A 21642-nucleotide genomic window follows, 5' to 3' on the forward strand; every position below is an offset into this window, starting at 1 on the left:
TTGAGAAGGTGGCTGAGGTGAGAGCTTTGATATCACATAGGGGACAAGTGGAGAATGGAACTTTATATAAGATTGTGTGTACATTTTTACAAAAGCACTTACATTTCATACGTTTGTTGTGCAAAGTAATAGATAAATACTTGGGACTGGCCAAGAAGTATACAGCCTTGGAGAAAAAATGTATTTTCTGTTATGCCCTAAAAACACTGATGAGAAAAGTGGCTTCTGTGTGGGAGATTTTAGTTAATGAGTGAAGATGCTGAAAAGGAAAAAGTTTCCGGACTGCTGAGTAAATAGACTCCTCACACCCAAAATTAGTCAAAAGTGTTTTAGAAATGATATGTGCAGAACTAAAATTTTACTAGAAAGTACAGGTAATACTTTTAAAATAAATGATCACAACTGAAATGGGAAAAATGCAATGAAAAAAATCGAAAAGACCAAGACACACCACTTTGCAGACAGAAACAGAAGTCACCATTAGGTAAAAGGGCTGAGATCAAATCTTCATTAGCAACTGTTCATATTAATGATGGTATTTTAATTTTGTGGTAAAATATATTTCTGTATGGACATTTTACCAAATTATCATGTGTATTACTATTAATCACATGGTGATACTAAATTGGCAGCAAATGTGGTGTTCAGGCACAGAAGAGAGGGAATTAAATCATAGAATATTAATAAACAGTAAAATGATAATTTGTTGGGAATAAATAAATATAAATGATAAGGAATTTATGCTTAGAATGTGAAACTTTCAGGTTATTGTTCTGCAGGAGGAAAACCTTTTTGTGTGATCAATGCCAAACTTAATTGTAAGTTTAAATAGCAATATATCTGTATAAGAAATTGAATTTGTAAGATGGAAATTACATCCTGAAGATATATACAGGAAAGTAACTAGTTATTTTATTACAACCATATAAGATTTAACGATATTTACTCAAGTTTATAATAGGAGTGAGGACATAATCATCTATGATGTGCCTAATAAGAAAATTTAGCATTTATTTCTTCACATAACCACATAGAAATTTTCTCCATTGAAGTTTACTTCCCCTAGACCAGTGCCTCTTGAAATAACTGTAGTGAAGATCACTTTTACTTTCCTCCAAACTTTACTTGAGTAACAATAGTTTGAAAGAATTAAAATACATTTATTGAAAAATAACACTTTAAAATGACTCTCAATATCTAAATGTAGAAATTCTTAATCTCAACTTCTGTGCTTATGACTAAACACTAATTTGCAGAGATTACGGAATCTTGTTGATCCACAGCCGGCACATTGTAGAAGGTCAAGCTGAACTTCAACTGTGGGTCAGTATCCAAGTAGACATGGGGTACAACTCCAAATAAAAAGTAAAAACTCTTGTTGAGAATTGATTCTGAAGTATCTCTCTCTCTCTCTCTCCCCCTCTCTATCCATCTGTCTATCTATCTATCTACAAAGTGATAAATCTTCATTAAAATAATAAATCCCAGAGGGCTGGATATGACTCAAAAAATAATAACTCTCCATGTTATAACCAAATAATGAGATTGGAGAATCCCATCCTTAGCACTTTGCCATGTTAAATACTCAGTGGTGACAATAAGATGGACAGATCCAAAGTCTAATGGTGGACATTTAATGCATATAAAGACCAGCTGTATGAGATAGAGAAGCCCACGTTCAAATTAAATAGTTAAGGAAACTACTTTAGTTATTTTTCTGAGCCCTGTGTCTCATGGTTTATCCCTTTTATTTTCCAGATCAACCACCTTTTCCAAAAGATGGCCAACTCCACCACCGTGACTGAGTTTCTCCTCATGAACTTTGCTGAAAGATGGCAGTTACGGCTCCTGCACTCCATGCTGTTCCTTCTGATCTACTTAGTTACCTTGTTAGGGAATCTTCTCATTGTCACTGTCACCACGATCGACCCAAAACTTAACATGCCCATGTACTTCTTCCTCAGAAACCTGTCTGTCTTAGATATGTGCTATGTTACTGTCACTGTCCCCAATGCCTGCGTTAACTCTCTCACTGGCAACAGTGCCATTTCAGTGGCTGGGTGTGCAGCCCAGGTTTTCCTGGTCATTTATTTTGCCTATGTGGAGCTGGTGTTCCTCACCATTATGGCCCGAGACCGCTACGTGGCCATCTGCCAGCCCCTCCACTACCCAGTTGTCATGAACTACCACTGCTGTGTCCAAATGACACTCGCCTCCTTGCTGAGTGGTCTTGTCTATGCAGGTGTGCACACGGGTCAAACATTCCAGCTGACCTTCTGTCAGTCCAATGTGATCCATCAGTTCTTCTGTGATGTCCCCTCTCTGCTGAGGCTCTCCTGCTCTGACACCTCCAGCAATTTCCTTTTAATTCTTTCTTCTGCCATTGTGGTTATTGGGGGCTGCCTTATCTTTATTACTATGTCATATATTCACATATTTTCCACTGTGCTAAAGTTTCCAATCAGAGAGCAAGGAAAGGTCTTTTCCACCTGTGTCCCTCACATTCTTGTGGTGTCTGTCTTTCTCAGCTCTATTCTCTCTGTGTACCTAAAGCCTTCGGTAAACTCTGAAACAATTCAGGACATGATTCTTCCTGTTTTTTATACCATAGTCCCTCCCTTCTTAAATCCTATCATCTACAGTCTTAGAAACACACAGGTAAAAGAAGCTATGAAGAAAGTTATATTAAGAAACTTTTATTCTGGAAAATAATAAAAAAGTCCATTCCAAGTTTATCCCAATGGCACTGAATTTGATCCACACTTCTATAATTAACTTTATGTCTGGGTTTTAGGTATTGGAAAGCTCACCCAACTTCACTCCCTTGAGACCTGTATAATTAATCTTTTAAAATAATCATTGTGTTTTCTATTGCAGAACATTTAAGACTCTTTCTATATGCATAGTTCCTCTCACCCTTTGCCTTTGTTCTCTAGTAGTTGTTAAAGACAGAGGGAGAGTTGTTTGGTTAAATACAATTTCTTCTGAGCATCTTGAAGATATAATTACATAGCCAGGACATTTTTACTCTTTAGTTGAGGCATATTATAAATAACAGAAAATGTATTATTTGAACCATTTCAAAGTGCACAATTGAATGGCATTAAAAACACCCACACTGTTGTGAAGCCATCATCACAATCCATCTCCCGAACTCTTTTCATCTTGCAAAACCGACACATCAGACCCATAAAACAACTCTCAGTTTCTCTTGGCCCTTGTCCATGGCAACAATCAATCTAATTTCTGTAACTAAATGTTTTAACTCTCTACGCACCTGACATAAATGGAATAAAATAACATCTGTCCTTTTGTACCTGGCCTATTTTATTTTGCTTAATGTCTTCAGAGTTCATCTATGTTGTAGCATGTATGAAACTTCGCTTCTGTTTAAGGCTGGATAATGTTTCATTGTAATTATCAAAATTTCTTTATCCATTCACATGTCATGGATGCTTGAGTTGATTCCAAATTTTTACTTTTCTAGATAATGCTGCTATAAACATGGATGTAGAAACACCTCTCCAAGACTGCTTTCATCTCTTTTTGAGTGTATACCCAGATGTGGAATTGATGGATCTTATAGTAATTCTATCATGAATTGTTTGAAAAACCAATATATTATTCTTCATGATTGCTCTGCCATTTTACATCTCCACCAGCAAAGCAGGAGGGTTCCAATTTCTCCATATATTTGTCAGCATTTATTTTACCCTTATATTTTGTTTTATTTTTAAATGGAAGTATAGTTGATTTATAATATTACATTAGTTTCAGGTGTACAACATAGTAATTCAGTATTTTTATATATTATACTCCATTTAATATTATTACACATATTGGCTGTATTCTCTGTGCTGTAAAATATATCATTGTATCTCACTTACTTTGTACTTTGTAGTTTGTACCTCTTAAACACATACCACAACTTGCTTCTCCCCTATCCCTCTTCCCACTGCCAATCACTAGTTTCTTTTCTATGCCTGTGAGTCTGTTTCTGCTTAATTATATTTATCCATTTGTTTTATTTTTTAAATTTCACATATAAATGATAACATGTACTTGTTTTTCTCTGATATATTCCACGAAACATAATACTCTCAAGATCCATTCATGTTGTTGCAAATGGCAACATTTAATTCTTTTTTATGGCTGAGAAATATTCTAGTGTCTCTGTATATATACATATACATCCTGCATCTTTTTTATCCATCCGTTTATTGATGGACACTTAGGTTGCTTCCATATCCTGGATATGGTAAATAATGGTGCTATGAACATTGGAATGCATTAACTTTTCAAATCAGTGCTTCCTTTTCTTCAGATTCCACCCAGGAGTGGAATTGATGGATCATATGGTAGTTGTATTTTTAGTTTTTGAGGAACATCCATACTGTTTTCCAAACTGCGCCAGTTTATGAATTCACCAAGAGTGTACTAAGGTTCCCTTTACTCCATATCTTTGCTAATATTTGATACTTGTCAATTTTTTTCCTTTTTCAGTTTTATTGGGTAGAAATACTACAGTCTGACTGCACATACATATTATATTGCATGTAAATACAAACATACAATATACTGCATGTATTTTTAGTTTACATATATGTACTGATTATTGTTTCTAAGAACAGATTAGAGATTTAGCTTTTTAAACTTACATAGTTAGCAAAGGAATAAAGCCAACTACAAATAAGAATCAACATAATATGATAATCCAATCATAAAGGACAGTCAAATGTGCTTACACATATTCAAGAAATCAATCATCTAAGTTATGAATAATAAGTAGTTCATTTGTGTCATTATTGTTATTATTTTTTAAATTCCTCATATAAATGATACTATATGGCATTTTTCTTTCTCTTTCCAGCCCATTTCACTTAGAATGACAATCTTCAGGTCCATCCATATTGCTGCAAATGACATTATTTTATTCTTTTTTATGGCTGAGTAGTGTTCCATTGTATATACGTACCACATCTTCTTTATCCAGTCATCTGTTGATGAACATTTGTGTTATTTCTATGTCTTAGCTATCATAAATAGTGCTGCTATGAATGTTGGGTTGCACATGTCTTTTTGAATTTTATTTTTCTCCAGATATATGCCCAGGAGTGGGATTGCTGGATCATATGATAGGTCTTTTTCAGTTTTTTAAGGAACCTCCATACTGTCTTCCATAGTGGCTGCACCAATCTACACTCCCACCCACAATGTTGAAGGGTTCCCTTTTCTCCACACCCTCTCCAGCATCTGTCATTTGTAGACTTTTCAATGATGGCCATTCTGGCTGGTGTGAGGTGATATCTCATTGTAGTTTTGATTTGCATTTCCCTGACAATTCGCGATGCTGAGCATTTTTTCATGTGCCTCTTGGCCATTTGTATGTCTTCACTGGAGAATTGCTTGTTTATGTCTTCTGCCCATTTTTGGATTGGGTTGCTTGTTTCTCTGATATTAAGGTGTATGAGCTATTTGTACATTTTGGAAATTAGTCCCTTGTCAGTCACATCATTTGCAAATATTTTCTCCCATTCTGTAGGATGTCTTTTTGTTTTGCTTATGGTATACTTATCTGTGCAAAAGCTTTTAAGTTTAATCAGATCCCATTTGTTAATTTTTGCTTTTATTTCCAATACTCCAGGAGCTGGTTCAAAAAATATATTGCTGTAATGTATGTCCACAAGTGTTCTGCCTATGTTTTCCTGTAGGAGTTTTATAGTATCTGGTCTTACATTTAGATCTTTAATCTATTTTGAGTTTATTTTTGTGTATGGTGTTAGAGAATGCTTTAATTTCATTCTTTCACAGGTAGCTATCCAGTTTCCCCAGCACCACTTATTGAAGAGATTGTCTTTTCTCCATTGTACATTCTTGCCTCCTTTGTCATAGATTAATTAATCATATGTATGTGGATTTATTTCTGGACTTTCTATCAACTTGTGGTCATTTTTAAGATAGTCACTATGTCAAGTGTGAGGTGACATCTCATTGTGGTTTTGATTGCATTCCTCTGATGATTAGCTACATTGAGCATCTTTTCATGTACCTGTTGACCATAGGTGTATCTTCTTTGGAAAATTGTTTATTGGGGTCTTCTGCCCATCTTTTTACAGGGTTGTTTGTATTTGTGATATTAAGTAGTCTGAGGTGTTTATATATTTTGAATATTAATGCCTTATCAGACTTATAATTTGCAATTATTTTCTGCCATCCAGTAAGCTGTCTTTTTTTGTTTTGTCATTGGTTTCCTTTGCTGTGTAAAATCTTTTAAGTTTAATTAGGTTCCATTTGCATATTTTGCTTGTTTCCTTTGCCTGAGGAGACTGATGGAAAAAAAAAAAAAACTGCTACAACTTATGTGAAAGGATGTTCTGCCTTTGTTCTCTCCTAGGAGTTTTACAGTTTCCAGCCTTACATGTAGGTCTTCTTTAATCTTCCCCCTTCTCCCCCTTCTCCCCCTCCTCCTCCTTTTCTCCTTCTCCTTCTCCTCCTCCTTCTTCTTCTTCTTCCTTCTCCTTCCTTCTTCCTTCTTTCTTCTTTCTTCTTTCTTCTTTGATTTCATTGTTGACCTATTGGTTTTTTAGTAGTATGCTGTTTAGTCTCCATGCAGTTTTTTTGTTCTCATTTTTCCCCCTGTGGTTGAATTCTAGTTTTGTATCATTGTGGTTAGAAAGATGCTTAAAGTAATTTCTAGTCTCTTAAATTTATTGAGGCTTCTTTTGTGTCTGAGGATGTGGTCTATCCTAAAGACTATTCCATGTGCACTTGAAAGGAGTGTATATTCTGTTTTTGGACAATGTAATGTCTTAAAAATATCAGTTAAGTCCTAGTGTTCTATTGTGTCATTTAGCATCTCCAATGTCTTATTGATTTCATGCCTGGAATATCTGTCAAATAATGTTCATGGGTGTTAAAGTCTACTAATATTATGTTTCCATCAATTTCTCCCTCTAAGTCTGTTAGTATTTTTTTATATATTTAGATGCTCCTATATTGGTTGCATGTATGTTAACTAGTGTAATATCCTCTTCTTTTTTTTTTTTTTTTTTGCTCCTTTGATCATTATATAGTGTCCTTCTTTATCTTTCTTTTTGGCCTTTGTTTTAAAGTCTATTTTGTCTGGTATGAGTATTGCTACCCCTGCTTTCATATAATTTCTATTTGAATGAAATATCTTTTTCCATCCTCTCACTTTCAATCCATGTATCCTTCACCCTAAAGGAGTCTCTTGTCAGCAACATATTGTAGAGTCTTGTTTTATTTTCCAATCTGCCACTTTATATCTTTTGTCTGGAAAATTTAGTCCACTGACATTTACAGTAATTATTGATAGATGTGTGTTTATTGCCCATTTTGAACTTTGTTTTTCAATTCATTTGGTATTTCTTCTTTGTTCCTTTCTTTTTCTTTTTCTTTTTGTCATTTGATAATTTTCTTTTGTATTAGCTTGGTTTCTTTTTGATTTTTGTGACTCTACTGTACGTTTTTGATTTGTGGTTACCCTGTCCACTTTCCTTATAATGATATTGTTCACGTATGTGTTGTTTACAAATGGATGATTGCCAGTGATTTTGAGGAGCCTGGCTTTTGTTCAAATATCTATGCGTGGTCCTTCCATTTGACCACTGACCATTACAGGATTTTACTTGTCAGACCTCTTAGGGAATATTTGTCATCCCCATACCAGACTTGATCCACAGTCACTACATTATAGTCTCAAAAATATTTGTGACTTAGGTGGAGTACAGTTTAGCTGTACATTTTGACCCAAATGCCTTTAATTTGAGATCTCTGCTCCTGGGGTTCAACTGAGTAGTTCCTCATGGACCTCTGCCAAGTCTACGCTATGGAGAGGAAGGAGGAATCTTCAAGATACTTTTCTCTGCTCTAAGTATCCCATACTTTCTAATCCTACTCCTCCCTTTTCTCCCTCTTCCTGCAAGAACATTTTATTTGGGATCCCTGAGAAGTGATAAACTCCACATATGCACTGATTCTTCTGGCCCTTGACCAGTAGGCCTGTTTGTGCATAAAAATAGAATAGGGAAGAGCTGGTGCATTCTCTAGTTTATCCTTTATTTGTGCCATCAAAGAAAGACTTACCTTATATTTTCATATCTGGCTTGTTGCTTTAATCTACTACTCAATATTTGACACCTCAGCTCTCTTTCCAGAAAAATGGAAACTTTGACACCATCATTTCAATTTCTCTCAGTTGAAGATGGCAGATATAAATACCTGTCTTTTACAGAAGCTATGATAGAGGTCACGTCATTTGCCCAGACCAAGGTAGACATAAGTCCTCTGGGCTCCTTAAAATCAATAAATTACCAGTATAGTTTTGAGAAAAATAACACCAAATACTGAATACCAAATAATAAATATTACAATAATAATAATAATAGATTTTTCTATGGTATAAATAATTATGAAAATGGCAAATTCAGAAAAAATGTATTTTCTACACAGACAAAAGCAAAAGAAATTCACTGATAAGCATATCATACTAAGTTAACTATGCACAACCTAAGGACTGAATAGGAAATTGCAAAAAAGTACTGAAAAGTACTCAACCATTAGTACACTGTAGCAGTGGGGAATATTTTAGTTAATAAATTCACAAAGTTTACAAGAAGCAGGAAAATAGCATTTACACATAAATTCAAATAGCGTAAAGATCAGAATAATTGTTTAAAAATTTTTGGAAATTTTATCACTATTTGTGTCACGTGGAATTCTCATAAGTCTTCAATAGCACAGCAACGTGCCCCAGCTTCCTTGGTGGAAAGCTTTTTCTTAGGTAACCTCACTTTCCACCTGGGCATTTCCTATATGCTGTATCCCTTTGTTGAAATCTGATTCTGCAACACTAACCAACACTAACTCCAATGCTAACGTCCTGTAAGGGACTACACCACCTCGCAAAGCTTTGGTAATTTCTTGAAGGGGGAAAAATTGCATTAGACTTTATTGTGAACTAGAACTTTTCAAAAAAGGAAGGAAGGAAAACTTGATTGGAATTGTGTAAGGATCAGAAAACGACAGTCCTGGATTGGTGGAAACAGCAAGATGGAGATTTTCAGATGAGGATCAGATGAATCAGGTAATAAAATTTATGTTGATGTTTTCAACTGAAAAGTTGATGAATCTCATAAATTTATGTAAAAAAACAATCAAACAGAACAATTCCATAAGCAGGAGACTCCTGGAGAAATTAGACTATGCAATTAAAACAGAATACATAGTACAAATTCATTCCAATATAGATAGTAAGGGTAATTTTTGTTCTTGGTGTCAGGACTGAATACATGGGCATATGGTTTTGGTTCTCATTCTCAAACTAGTTGATTTTAATTTTTCAAATATTGCTATAAAGTTAATTTCACAGCAATATGTCTTTGTGTTCATACCCATAGTCTATTTTTATTATATCAAATAAGTTGATGTTATGTATTTCATGTTCAAGTGCATTCCTCATATAAATAATTCTAAATAAAGAGTAGTTTTGTATTATATTTTCTTAATATAACGTTTGACACAATGTCCAGTGACTACTAAATTGTTATGTAATATTGGATCATTGCATTCTTCCACTCCGTAGACCTGATTCATTGTCTTCAAAGTGTAATAATTAATTTCAACAATCCACATGATACCAAACTCAGATTCTAAGTAGAATAATGTTGAATTCCAAGAATCAAGCTAGACTCTGTATTTTATCTCTCAGTATCCTTCTAGCCCTTATGTCTCTAAATATAATTCCAGAATAGACGCAATCCCCACGGAGCTCTCTTTCTACAAGCGACTAATGCAATTAAGATAAAATTGGCTTTGACTCCCTATATTCTGTTCTGTAGGGTATAAACTTGGAATGAGCCCCCTGGGTTAGGTAAAAAATAATCCAGTGTGTTTCATGTCTCTTAAGAATATTTTTGATTCTTAAAATATTACCTCAAATGTTACTCCTTAACAAAATATTACACACTTTACTCTCAGGCTATAAATTCTTTCTGGATATTCTTTCTGAAGATTGTGTTCGCAGGGACTTTTTGCAGTCAGGGACTTCTTTCGGGAAGAACTTTAAACTCTTTATTTATAAATCTCAACGCTGTATGCATACTCCTTACCTCTTCTCCTTTACTTGCTGTTTCATAATATTTTCAACAAGACTGTTAATATAAGTTCAAACCCAAAAGTCAAAACTTTTGTTAAAAATTTGAGCTCAACTAAGATTATATCCAAGAGGTAAAAAACTGCTCTTTGCCCATGGGCTTTTCTGAGTTGGAAAATTTAAGGTGCGTAGTATCTTTCAGTTCTTTTCCTGCTTTGATACGTTTGTATGGCACTGTTTCAAGTTGCTTTGGGTAACAATTCTTTGGTTTTCACAATGATGCCTAGAATAGAAACTATTTTTTTTCACATTCCTTAGTGATATTGAACATAATGATTAAAGGGGGTACTTAAGCATTTCTATTGCTAAGAGCATGATCAAAAACTGTTTGTGTCTCAAATATTTTTGTTATTTTCTAGTTTGAGACCCCATGGCTACTGACGAGAATAAAGAAGTTAATTCCACCAAAACTTTAAGTAACTATGAGATTGGACAGTGTGAGGATTTGTTTCTTCTGGCTAAACATGATGCTAGGGGGGCTGTTTAGTTATTGTGTTGCTGTTTATTGGCACTCTTTTCTGATTCTCTTTATTCACTCAATCTCTCAAAGGTGGTAGAGTGAAAGAACCAGAAAGATACAAGGGGCAATTTAGAACACTGGAAAGTTCAGCCCACTGTTTTCATTTGATGGGTAGAAATGATTAGTTCTTGGCATGGTTGTGAAGATTCTCAAAGCCCTTAAATTTGAACCCTTTGTTATTATAATCACCCAATAATGCCTGAAAACCTCCCGTGTCTTTGGTGCTTCTCTTGTAAGTATGCTCTTAGATACATAGATCAATTTTAGTCTTATTCAACAGTCTTCAGAGAGTGAATAGTGCAGCGCATGAATGTCCAGGCTTTAGAAAATCTGGAAGGATTCACACCCTGGCTCCATTCACTTACTTTCTGACAATTGGCAAATTAATAAGCCATTTTGCCAATATGTTTTCCCTCTAAAAAAAGACTTAATTATTGTTTTCCTTGGAGAGTTTTGAATATTAATCAAGTTGATGCACACAAGGTGCTTGAAATAATATCTAGAAAATTATAAATGATTATGTAGAGTCTTAAATAAAATTTTGAAAATAGTAACTCAAATTATTTTCTTGGTCTATCATTCAGACAATCCAATTCATGGACTCATCAAAACTTTGTAGATCTTATTATATATTGTCAAATAAAAATTACACCTCCATATTGTCTCACATATTTTATGATATGGGACCATGAATAACTAAAATTGGAAAACTAAGAGAGATATTTGTTAATTTGTGTCTATCCAACAATTTCATTTTAGTAAACTGAACAGAAATAAAATATAAACTCAAACTATGAAGTTACACAATATTTAGCTCTAAATAAAGATTCTCACAGTGTTTTTCTTCTGTCCAGTCCCAGAGAGAAGATTATCATGGCCAATGTCAGCATGTCCATCACTGAATTCGTCCTCATGGGATTTTCAGATAGCCGGGAGGGGCAAGTCCTCCATGTCGTTCTGTTCTTATTCATCTACCTGGCAGCTCTGGTTGGCAATCTTCTCATTGTTCTTCTTACCACTTCGGATCAGCACCTCCACAGTCCTATGTACTTTTTTCTGAGGACACTGTCACTGTTAGATGTCTGCTTCATCTCTGTCACAGTTCCCAAGGCCATCATTCAGTCTTTGACCCAAAATAGTTCCATATCTTTCCTTGGGTGTGTGGCACAAGTTTTTCTGGTTGTTTTGTTTGCATGTGCAGAGTTGGCATTGCTCACAGTGATGTCTTATGACCGATATGTGGCTATTTGCCGCCCCCTACATTATCAGGTTGTCATGAAGAAAGCAGCCTATGAGCAGATGTTGGCTGCTTCTTGGCTCAGCGGGATTGCCTCTGGGTTCCTGAATACATCTGTGACCTTCTCATTACCGTTTTGTAGGTCAAATTTTGTCCATCAGTTCTTCTGTGAGATTCCTTCATTGCTCAAACTTTCCTGCTCAGAGAAGTTCGTTGCTGAGATTGGAGCCATCATTGTCACAACATCCTTGGGGATCGTGTGTTTTATTTCAATCCTGGTTTCTTATATCCACATCTTCTCCACAGTTATGAGCATCCCATCCGTGAAAGGCAGGTCAAAAGCCTTCTCAACATGCATTCCTCATCTTGTGGTTGTTACTGTTTTCCTCATTACAGGGTCCATTGCCTACCTAAAGCCAGTGTCAGAGTCTCCTTCTGTTTCAGACCTGATGGTGTCTGTCTTCTACACTGTGGTACCACCAACTCTGAATCCCATCATTTACAGCCTGAAGAACCAGGACATAAAAGCTGCTTTCTGGAAAATGCTGAGAAAGACCATATTTAAATACAATGATGGCAACAAAAATAGCAACAATAACAAAGGCATAGATACTTCATTCAGTTCAGACAAATGTGAAGTCAAACTAGTTAATTGTAACAGGCTTCCTTCAATTTAAACAAGGTAAACCACCTAAATGTTTATAAACAAGTCACTGGATAAAGAAGCTGTAGTGCATTTATACAATGGAATACTACTCACCCACAAAAAAGAATAAAATAATGTCATTTGCAACAACATGAATGACTTACAGATCATCTCTCTGAGAGAAGTAAGCCAGAAAGAGAAAGAAAAATACCATATGAGATCACTCATATGTGGAATAAATAAAAAAAAAAAAAGGACACTATGAACTCATCTACAAAACAGAAACAGACTTGCAGACTTAATGAAGAATCTTATGGTTACTGGGGAAAAGGGGTGGGAAGGGATAAATTTGGGAGTTTGAGATTTACCAATGTTAGCCACTATATATAAAAACAGATTTTAAAGCTTCCTTTGTATAGCACATGGAACTATGTTTAATATCTTGTGACAATCTTTAATGAAAAAAATATGAAAATAAATATATGTATGTATATACATGACTGGGACATTGTACTGAACACCGAAATTGACATACTGTAATTGGCTCTAGTTCAATTAAGAAAAATAACAAAATCAATTACAAAAGATAAATAACTTCATTGTATAATAATAAAAGTGTAAAATTATAAGGCAGCTACAATACTTGTATATGTGTGTGCATGCAACATTGGAACACCAAAATATATAAGGTGAATATTAGCAGATCTACAGTGGAATATAGATGGCAATAGAATAATAGCATGGGACTTCAGTCTTTCACTTTTAACAATGGGTGTGTGGCCCAGAAAGAAAAAAAAAATAAGGAAACAGGAGATCTGAATAACACTTAAACCAAATGGACCTAGAAGACATAGAGATAACATTCTACTGAACAGCAGGGTACATGTTCTTCTCAAGCACGAACATTACAGTATCCAGGAGAGACCATATAACAGTCCACGATAAAAGCATTAACAAATTTAAGAAGACTGCAATATTGTCAAGCATCAATTCTGAACACAATAATACAAAACTAGAAATCAGCAACAGAAGGAAACTGGAAAAATTCACAGATACATAAAAATACCACCCTCCTAAACAGCCAATGGGTCAGAGAATAGATCAAAAGGGAAATTTAAATAAATAAACAAATAAATAAACACACACACACACACACACACACACACACACACACACACATCTTGAGACAAACAGAAAATAAAATACAAGATAACAAAAGTTATGGGATGTATCAAAACCTGTTCTAACAGGGAAGTTTATAGTAATACACTTCTACATGAGAAAAAAGATAGATTTCAAATAAGAATCGAACTTTGTATCTCACGGAACTGGACAGAGTTTAAAAAACAAAGCTTAAAGGAAGCAAACCAAAAAGATCAGAGCAGATATAAGTAAAATAGGCATGAAGGGAAAATAGAAAAGATCAGTGAAACTAAGATTTGATTTTTTTGAAAAGATAAATAAAATGGACAAGATTTAACTAGACTACCTAAAAAAAGAGACTGCGAAGATTCAAATAAGTAAAATTTTAAAATGAAAGAGAATGAATTATACAAAGAATCATAAGAAAACTACTATGAATATTAATATGATTAAATATTGGGCAAACTACAATAAATGGATACATTCCTAGAAACATACAATGTGCAAAAATAAAATCATAAAAAATGGAAAATCTGTCCAGAACAGGAGAGGGGAATGATTCTGTAATAACAATCCTCCCCAAAAAGAAAACTTAAAGATCATATGGCTTCATTGGTAAAATCTAACAAACAGAAGAAGATACAATGGTAATATTTTTCAAAATATTCTAAATTTTTTAAGTGGTGGGAACATTTCAAAATTATTTCATTCAATTATTTTATTTTATTTTATATTTTCTGATAACAAAACTAGACAAGGATAATACAAGAAAAGAAAATTATAGGCCAATATGCCTGATCATCTCAACAGCAAGTTAACAAACCAAATTCAAGAACACATGAGAAAGATCATACTCTGTGATCAATTGTAATTTATCCCTGGGATGCAAGGATGCTTCAGCATAAGAAAATCAATAAATGCTATGCACCGCATTTACAAAATGAGGGATAAAGTCTATGATCACTTCAACACATAAAGAAAGCTCATGTGACAAAATTCATCTTCATTTCATGGTAAAAATACTCAACAAATTCAATATACAAGTTATGTACCGCAACATAATAAAGGCCATTTATGGAGACCCACAGCTGACATCATGCTTAATGGTGTAGAGCTGAAAGATTTTCTTCTGAGATCATGCAAAACACAAGCTTTCTCACTCTAGCCTAGTATTGAGGTCCGAACCAGAGTAATTAGGCAAGAGAAAAAAATAAAACATATCCATATTGGGAAGGAAGAAGTGTAATTGTCTCAGTTTGCAGATTATATGTAGAAAATCCTACGTACTCCTCTAAAAAAAAATGGTTTAAAATAATACACATGCTAAATAAAGTTGCAGGATACAAAATCAACATACAGAAATCACTAACAAAGTAAAAAGTTAAGTAAACCATTTTAATTACAATAGCTATAAAAAAAGAATAAAATACTTAGGAATAAATTTAACTGAAGAGGTGAAAAGTATACTAAAAACCATAAAATATTGATGAAAGATATGGAAGAAGACCCTAAGTAGAAAAATATCCCACACTCATAAATGGAAAGGATTTATTGGTGGCACCCAAAGTGATTTGCGAATTCAAAGCAATTCCTATCAAAAGTCCAATGGCATTTTCAAAGAAGTTTTTTAAAATCCTAAAATGTGTAACCTTAAAAGACTCCAAACAGCTAGAAAAAAAATTAAGCAAGAACAAAGTTCGAGGCAATATACTTCCTAATTTCAAATTACATTACAAAGTAATAAAATCAAGACAGATGCATAGATCAAGGGAACAGACTAGAGAACCAGTTAATAAACTTTCACCTAAAGTAGTTTTTGACAAAAATGCCAATAATAAACTGGGAGGAAAGGATATTTCTTTTTCATTTAATGATATTGGAAAAAGGACACCCAAAACCACAAGAATAAAATAAAATAAAGTAAAATTAATTAATTAAATAAAATTAAAGTACATAAACAAAACAAACAAACAAATAACCTTAAAGCATAAAACTCCTAGATTTGAACAGAGGAAAACTTCTTGACATTGGCCATGACAATTTTTTTTTTTTTTTTGGGATTTGGCATTAATAACCACAGGCAACACAATTCATAATTAGTAATTGTGACTGTACAAATCTAACAAAGTATTGCATAGCAAGTGAAACAATCAACAAAATTAAAAAGGAATTTATGGAGTGAGAAAAGTGTAAACTTTATATCTGATAAAAGGTAAATATGCTGTAAATTAATGGAGTTCATAAACATAAAAATGAGCAGAGGAACTGAATAGACGTTTTCCAAAGACATACAAATAACCCTCAGTTACACGAAAAGGTGTTTAATATCACTAATTATCACTAAATGCAAATCAAAAGCACAATCAGTTCACCTCACATATGTTAGATGTGAAGAAAAGGAACTGTTGTTGGGAATAGGATTTAGTACAATGAAAAAGAGTACAGAGGTTCCTCAGAATTTTAAAAATAGAACTACTGTATGATCCAGAAATCCCACTTCTCAGTATGTATCCAAGTAAATAAAAACAAGGTGTCAAAGAGATTTCTACACTTCATGTTTATTGCAGCATTATTCACAATAGCCAAAGTACAAAAAAAGCGGTGTCCATCAACAGATGAATGGATAGAGAAAATGTGAAATTGAAATAGATAGGAGAATATTATGCAGCCACAAGAAGGGATCAAGTCCTGCCATTTGCAGCAATTGGATAAAACTTGAGGGCATTATGTTAGATGTAGTATCAGAGAGAGAAAGACAAAATACTGTGTGATATCACTTATATGTGAGATCTAAAAAAAGCCAAAATCATGGAACCAAGAGTAGAATGGCAGTTACCAGGGGCTGGGGTAGGAGTTATGGGGAGCTGTTGGCCAAAGAAAACAAATTTACAGTTAGAGAATAAAGAAATTCTGAGGATCTAATGCATAGCCTTATGATTATAGTTAACAGTTATGTATTATATATGTGAAATTTGTTAGGAGAGTAAAACTTAAATGTTCTCATCACAAAAAAGAAATGGTTCACAGAATCATAATTACAGGATATGATGGAATTGTTAACTAAAGCTACATTGTTAATCATTTTGCAATTTAGATGTTATCAAATCAACATCTTCAAAGTGTTGTACACTTTAAATGTATGCATGCTACAGCATGTTGGCTACAGTTTACAATATTGTATTGTATACTTGAAAGCTGCTCTGAGGTACAGCTTTAATGTTCTCACCATAACAAAATGGTAATTATGTGAAATTGAAGGATATGTTAACAACAAACCTTATCGTGGGAAACAGTTTGCAATATATATCATCACATCATACATCTTAAACTTACACAATGTTACATGTCAATTATATCTCAATGAAACTGGAAAACAATGTTCTAAAATTAAATGAATTGGAAAAGTGATAAAAAATAAATGTAATATTAAACTAATACAGATTTCACGTGAATAGCAAAAGAAATTGTACAATGAGTAATCTAATTAAGAGTGATCAAGACAATTTTAGCTTTGACCATGGTACTGAGTAATTCTATTTTCTATGACAAATCAGTTGAACTATGAGTTTCAAAGTCTGTGTCAGTGAAGGATTAAAAAAAAATTACTTCACAAATTTTTCATGAACTTCAAATGAGAATAAAATGTAATTCACCCATAGAAGAAAATATATTTTGCTGAATGAAAAGGCTACTTAGAAACTAAAATACTTCCATACCTAATAATTTATTAGTGATGTTGAAATTTGCAATTACTGTTAATATTGGTTAACATTGTGATACATACTGAGATTAAAAATAAAAGCAGATTTATAGAAAGACATGAGGCAAAAATCCAGAAAAGTCCAACAGGACGATCTGTTAGCTTCTTTATTAGCTCTCTTAAATGCATTCCTTTTTATAGTCTCAAAGGGATTTATCAACAGAAAAACCTTGATCCACTCACTCAATGGGCATAGCAGAACCAGGGGTGATGTCACTCTCCTAGTCCGCTTTGCGCACTTAACCTGAACACACTTTATCAACCCATCTGGATGAGCCCAGCGACGTCATCTGATGCTGGGTTAAACCAAACAAGGAGACAGAACTTCAAGAGCAAAAGGGTAATGATTGTTCTTGACTTTTCTGCTTCTCGCACATTCTATTAGTTGTTAAAAATATTTTTCCTTTTTAAGAACTATTTTAAGGAGAAAAGCAAATGTGCTTTTTCTTTTGAAGCTCTTTATATAAGATGTATTTACTGCAATATATTAGGAAGTCAGTTTTTGGTTTTCAACTATTTGTAGAGAAAATAATATATATTCTTTCTGTTTTATTAAATGGTGTATTTGTTTTTCTGATCCTGAAACTTTATAGAGGAAAGGTTACTGATTTTACTTGGAATATGGGTGATTTCTGAGGGTTAGAAAACATCAAAAATAAATGTCTTAATCATATTTATGTTTTCAGTTGCTGTACAGTGTGTTCCCTTCTCTGTCTGGTGTCTTGGGTGGGCTGTCCATTGTGGCTTAATGACAGTGAACCCCACTTGCCAAAGGGCAGCAGAGCTTCGTCCAGTGCCCACCAAGCGCCCTCCTGATACCCCTCTTTTCACTCAGTAAATAACTTCAAAGTCTTCATATCTATTGGTCACTTCAACAGTCCTTGCTACTATTTAACCACAATATAGACTTAATCAAGAGGTGTGTTTTGAAATTTACTGAACTGTTTTTACGTTTTGCACAGAGCCAAATTCCATCTGCCAGTGAGGGCAGAGTTTGATAGAAAGGTTATATTTTAAATGTGTAAGTTTTTATTGCAATGTGTCCTGGATTTGTTGGATGTTTATATTAAGAAATCAAAGAATTTTTGCAGTATTATCTATTGCTTCAGCCCTCTGGAACCTGGAACGGTTCATAAGTTGAATATCATAATTAGCCTTTGGAATTATCAGAAAATGTATTTGAAACTTGGACATTCTTTCTGAAATATTCCTGCATCGTAACCAACTCTAAACTCTTCCCAGAAAGAGGAGCCAATACTTCCTTCTTGCTGGTAATGGTTTTTGTCAGAAATTGAGAAGTTACAAAAGTTTAATCTTTGTAAGAGAAAGTGTGGAAGAAACTATTACTGAGTGAGACATTCTTTGTGTCTATTTTTTAAAATTTTGCAGCTAGTTTTAAATCATACTTTACATCACATTTACATAATATTTCTCCCTGAATAGACTGACCATGATCTCCTCAAAGCTAACTAAGTTTAATTTGTCTTTAATTCAGCTTCAGCGTCCAATACAGAGGCTGGCTGCAATCAGCAAGATAGGGGAGGAAACAGTAAATTAGAGTCAGAAATATCTCAGTGTACAGCTTTCCTCTCTTCATCACAGCTTCCATGAATAATTCATTGATATATGTTTTAAGCAGAAAACATTTGGGAAACAACTAAAGGCTTGTCTGAGAAATGGCAGTGACCCTCAAAATCCCATTTCTTGACCCCTGAGATTTACGGCAAATGGTAGATGCTTGCAGAAGGTGAATTTCAACGTGGAAAAACATGTAATAGACAGAAATAAGGTGGGTTCCTATATAAATCTCTGCTTAAACAGGTTTAAAATAAGAAATATATATTACATATTTATCCATATTTATTTATATACATATATTTATTTAAATGTATATATTTATATACATGCATTTATATATATGTATATACATTTATTTACATACATATATGTATATATTTATATACATATATTTACTTAAAATTATGTTTTTCTTTAAAATAATTGGATGCATATGTGCATACATATATTAATAAATGTATAATACATACATGTATATATGTAAAACATATTCATACATCATTTGTACACAAATTACTAAATCCAAATTCTAAAATGCACAAAGACACTAAAACTGGTGAGCTGATGTAATGCATCTTATATCATCGGAGACTCATAATAACAGCCATCTCTTACATAGATTCCGCACAGTTACTATGGTAGATATTAACACTTTAAACAAACAGGATGTGTTACAGGTTTATTCATCTGTATCTGGTAGTGTTCTAAGACTTTTATTATTTTTCCTCATCTAATCCTAATCATACCTGAGATCCAACACTATTTTTTAGCCTCTTTTTATATAGCATGAACAGAGAAACAGTGGGTGCAGGATGCTCCAGGCCCACAGTAGCCCAGCCTCAGATTCCGGGCTTCTCTCACGGTGCCCCCAGGATATCTGAGAGACTGACTATTGGTGAGGACCACAATCTGTTCCTGGAGACCCGAGGCTCACTCCGCACAACCACAACACCTCACAGTATCATCTAATCCTGTAGGACAAGGTGTTCAAATGTTTTGTATAGATTTTCTTTAAATTGTGTTTCAGCTAATTTTTAAATCTTTCTCATATGGAATATGCCTCCAAGAGTTTTTAAGAACCAAGTTGGATTCTTAAACCAGAGAGAGAAAGAAATTCCAAGTTCTATAACAGAAATTCTACTGAAGTGTAGTATTTCTTTTAAAATAATTCACTTTTTTTGGTGTGTTTTCATAGGCCAGCGACTATGCAAATGTCCATTTTTCTCCATGAAAAGCATTTCATCATCAGATAATCTCAATTCTTCTGCCCCTAGTTTTCTGATAATTCATAGACTTACAGGTAATTTTAAATCTCCATGAATACAGAACAAAGGGATTTCCTCCTGTTAGCACAACTGGGTTGGTACACACACATACACACACACACACACACACACACACACACACACATACACACACAGTCAGTAACTATTCATTTCAATGGGTAGCTTCCTTTGAGGATCCATTAACTTCAAAGCTCTCTTCGGTGGTCCAGGGGGAACCTCATGGAGAACAGCACCTGGATGACCAACCGCAGTGACATGTCAGGTTTCATCCTGGTGGGACTCTTCAGCCAGACAGAGCACCCAGCTCTCCTTTGTGCGGTCATTTTTGTGATTTTCCTGATGGCCTTGTCTGGAAACAGCATCCTGATCTTTCTGATACACTCCAGCATCCACCTCCACACCCCCATGTACTTTTTCATCAGCCAGTTGTCTCTCATGGATGTGATGTACATTTCCGTCACCGTGCCCAAGATGCTCATGGACCAAGTCTTGGTTGTGAATAAGATCTCAGCCCCTGAATGTGGGATGCAGATGTTCCTCTATGTGACCCTAGCAGGTTCAGAGTTTTTCCTTCTAGCCTCCATGGCCTATGATCGCTACGTGGCCATCTGCCATCCTCTCCGTTACCCTGTCCTCATGAACCATAGGGTGTGTCTCTCTTTGGCATCTGGCTGCTGGTTTCTGGGCTCAGTGGATGGCTTCTTGTTTACTCCCATCACCATGACTTTCCCCTTCTGCAGATCCCGGGCAATCCACCATTTCTTCTGTGAGGTCCCTGCTGTATTAAAGCTCTCCTGCTCAGACACCTCCCTTTATGAGATTTTCATGTACCTGTGCTGTGTCCTCATGCTCCTCATCCCTGTGACAGTCATTTCAGGCTCCTACTATTTTATCCTCCTCACCATCCACAGGATGAACTCAGCCGAGGGCCGGAAGAAGGCCTTTGCCACATGCTCCTCCCACATGGCTGTGGTCATCCTCTTCTACGGGGCTGCCGTTTATACCTACATGCTCCCCAGCTCCTACCACAGCCCTGAGAAGGACATGATGGTATCTGTCTTTTACACCATACTCACTCCTGTGCTAAACCCTTTAATCTATAGTCTGAGGAATAAGGATGTTACGGGAGCTCTGAAGAAAATGTTGAATGTGGGAATGGTCTTTCAAGAAACTGTAAAGTAAGAAACTTTGATATTAATGTATTTTTCCTTCTCCCTACACATCAAAAGTTTAGAATCCTATGCCAACATTAATCCTCAGGCTTTCATACCATGGTGTCTCATCTCATTTTCACCCCT

At 34.7% G+C, this 21642-nt stretch overlaps 3 protein-coding genes across 3 annotated transcripts; all 3 read left to right on the forward strand.

Moving 5' to 3' along the window:
- Positions 1-1464: 1464 nt before the first annotated feature.
- On the forward strand, positions 1465-2712 carry LOC116660177 (olfactory receptor 14C36-like). Its single transcript, XM_032468898.1, has one exon. It carries the CDS (start codon positions 1780-1782, stop codon positions 2710-2712), a length of 933 nt encoding a protein of 310 aa, XP_032324789.1. The 5' UTR covers positions 1465-1779.
- Positions 2713-11451: 8739 nt separating this feature from the next.
- Positions 11452-12608, forward strand: LOC102506836 (olfactory receptor 14A16-like). Its single transcript, XM_006189399.2, has one exon. It carries the CDS (start codon positions 11568-11570, stop codon positions 12606-12608), a length of 1041 nt encoding a protein of 346 aa, XP_006189461.2. The 5' UTR covers positions 11452-11567.
- A 7710-nt stretch (positions 12609-20318) lies between these two features.
- On the forward strand, positions 20319-21642 carry LOC102505310 (olfactory receptor 2T4). The gene has a single exon (XM_006189395.2). The coding sequence runs from the start codon at positions 20564-20566 to the stop codon at positions 21524-21526; it is 963 nt and encodes a 320-aa protein (XP_006189457.1). The 5' UTR covers positions 20319-20563; the 3' UTR covers positions 21527-21642.

Source organism: Camelus ferus, chromosome 3 (genome assembly GCF_009834535.1).
Source record: "Camelus ferus isolate YT-003-E chromosome 3, BCGSAC_Cfer_1.0, whole genome shotgun sequence".
In the NCBI taxonomy this organism is placed as follows: domain Eukaryota; kingdom Metazoa; phylum Chordata; class Mammalia; order Artiodactyla; family Camelidae; genus Camelus; species Camelus ferus.

Bases quoted from the DNA above. Each gene is read 5' to 3' on its own strand.
- LOC102506836 (XM_006189399.2), top strand. From the start codon at position 11,568: ATGGCCAATGTCAGCATGTCCATCACTGAATTCGTCCTCATGGGATTT.
- LOC102505310 (XM_006189395.2), top strand. From the start codon at position 20,564: ATGGAGAACAGCACCTGGATGACCAACCGCAGTGACATGTCAGGTTTC.
- LOC116660177 (XM_032468898.1), top strand. From the start codon at position 1,780: ATGGCCAACTCCACCACCGTGACTGAGTTTCTCCTCATGAACTTTGCT.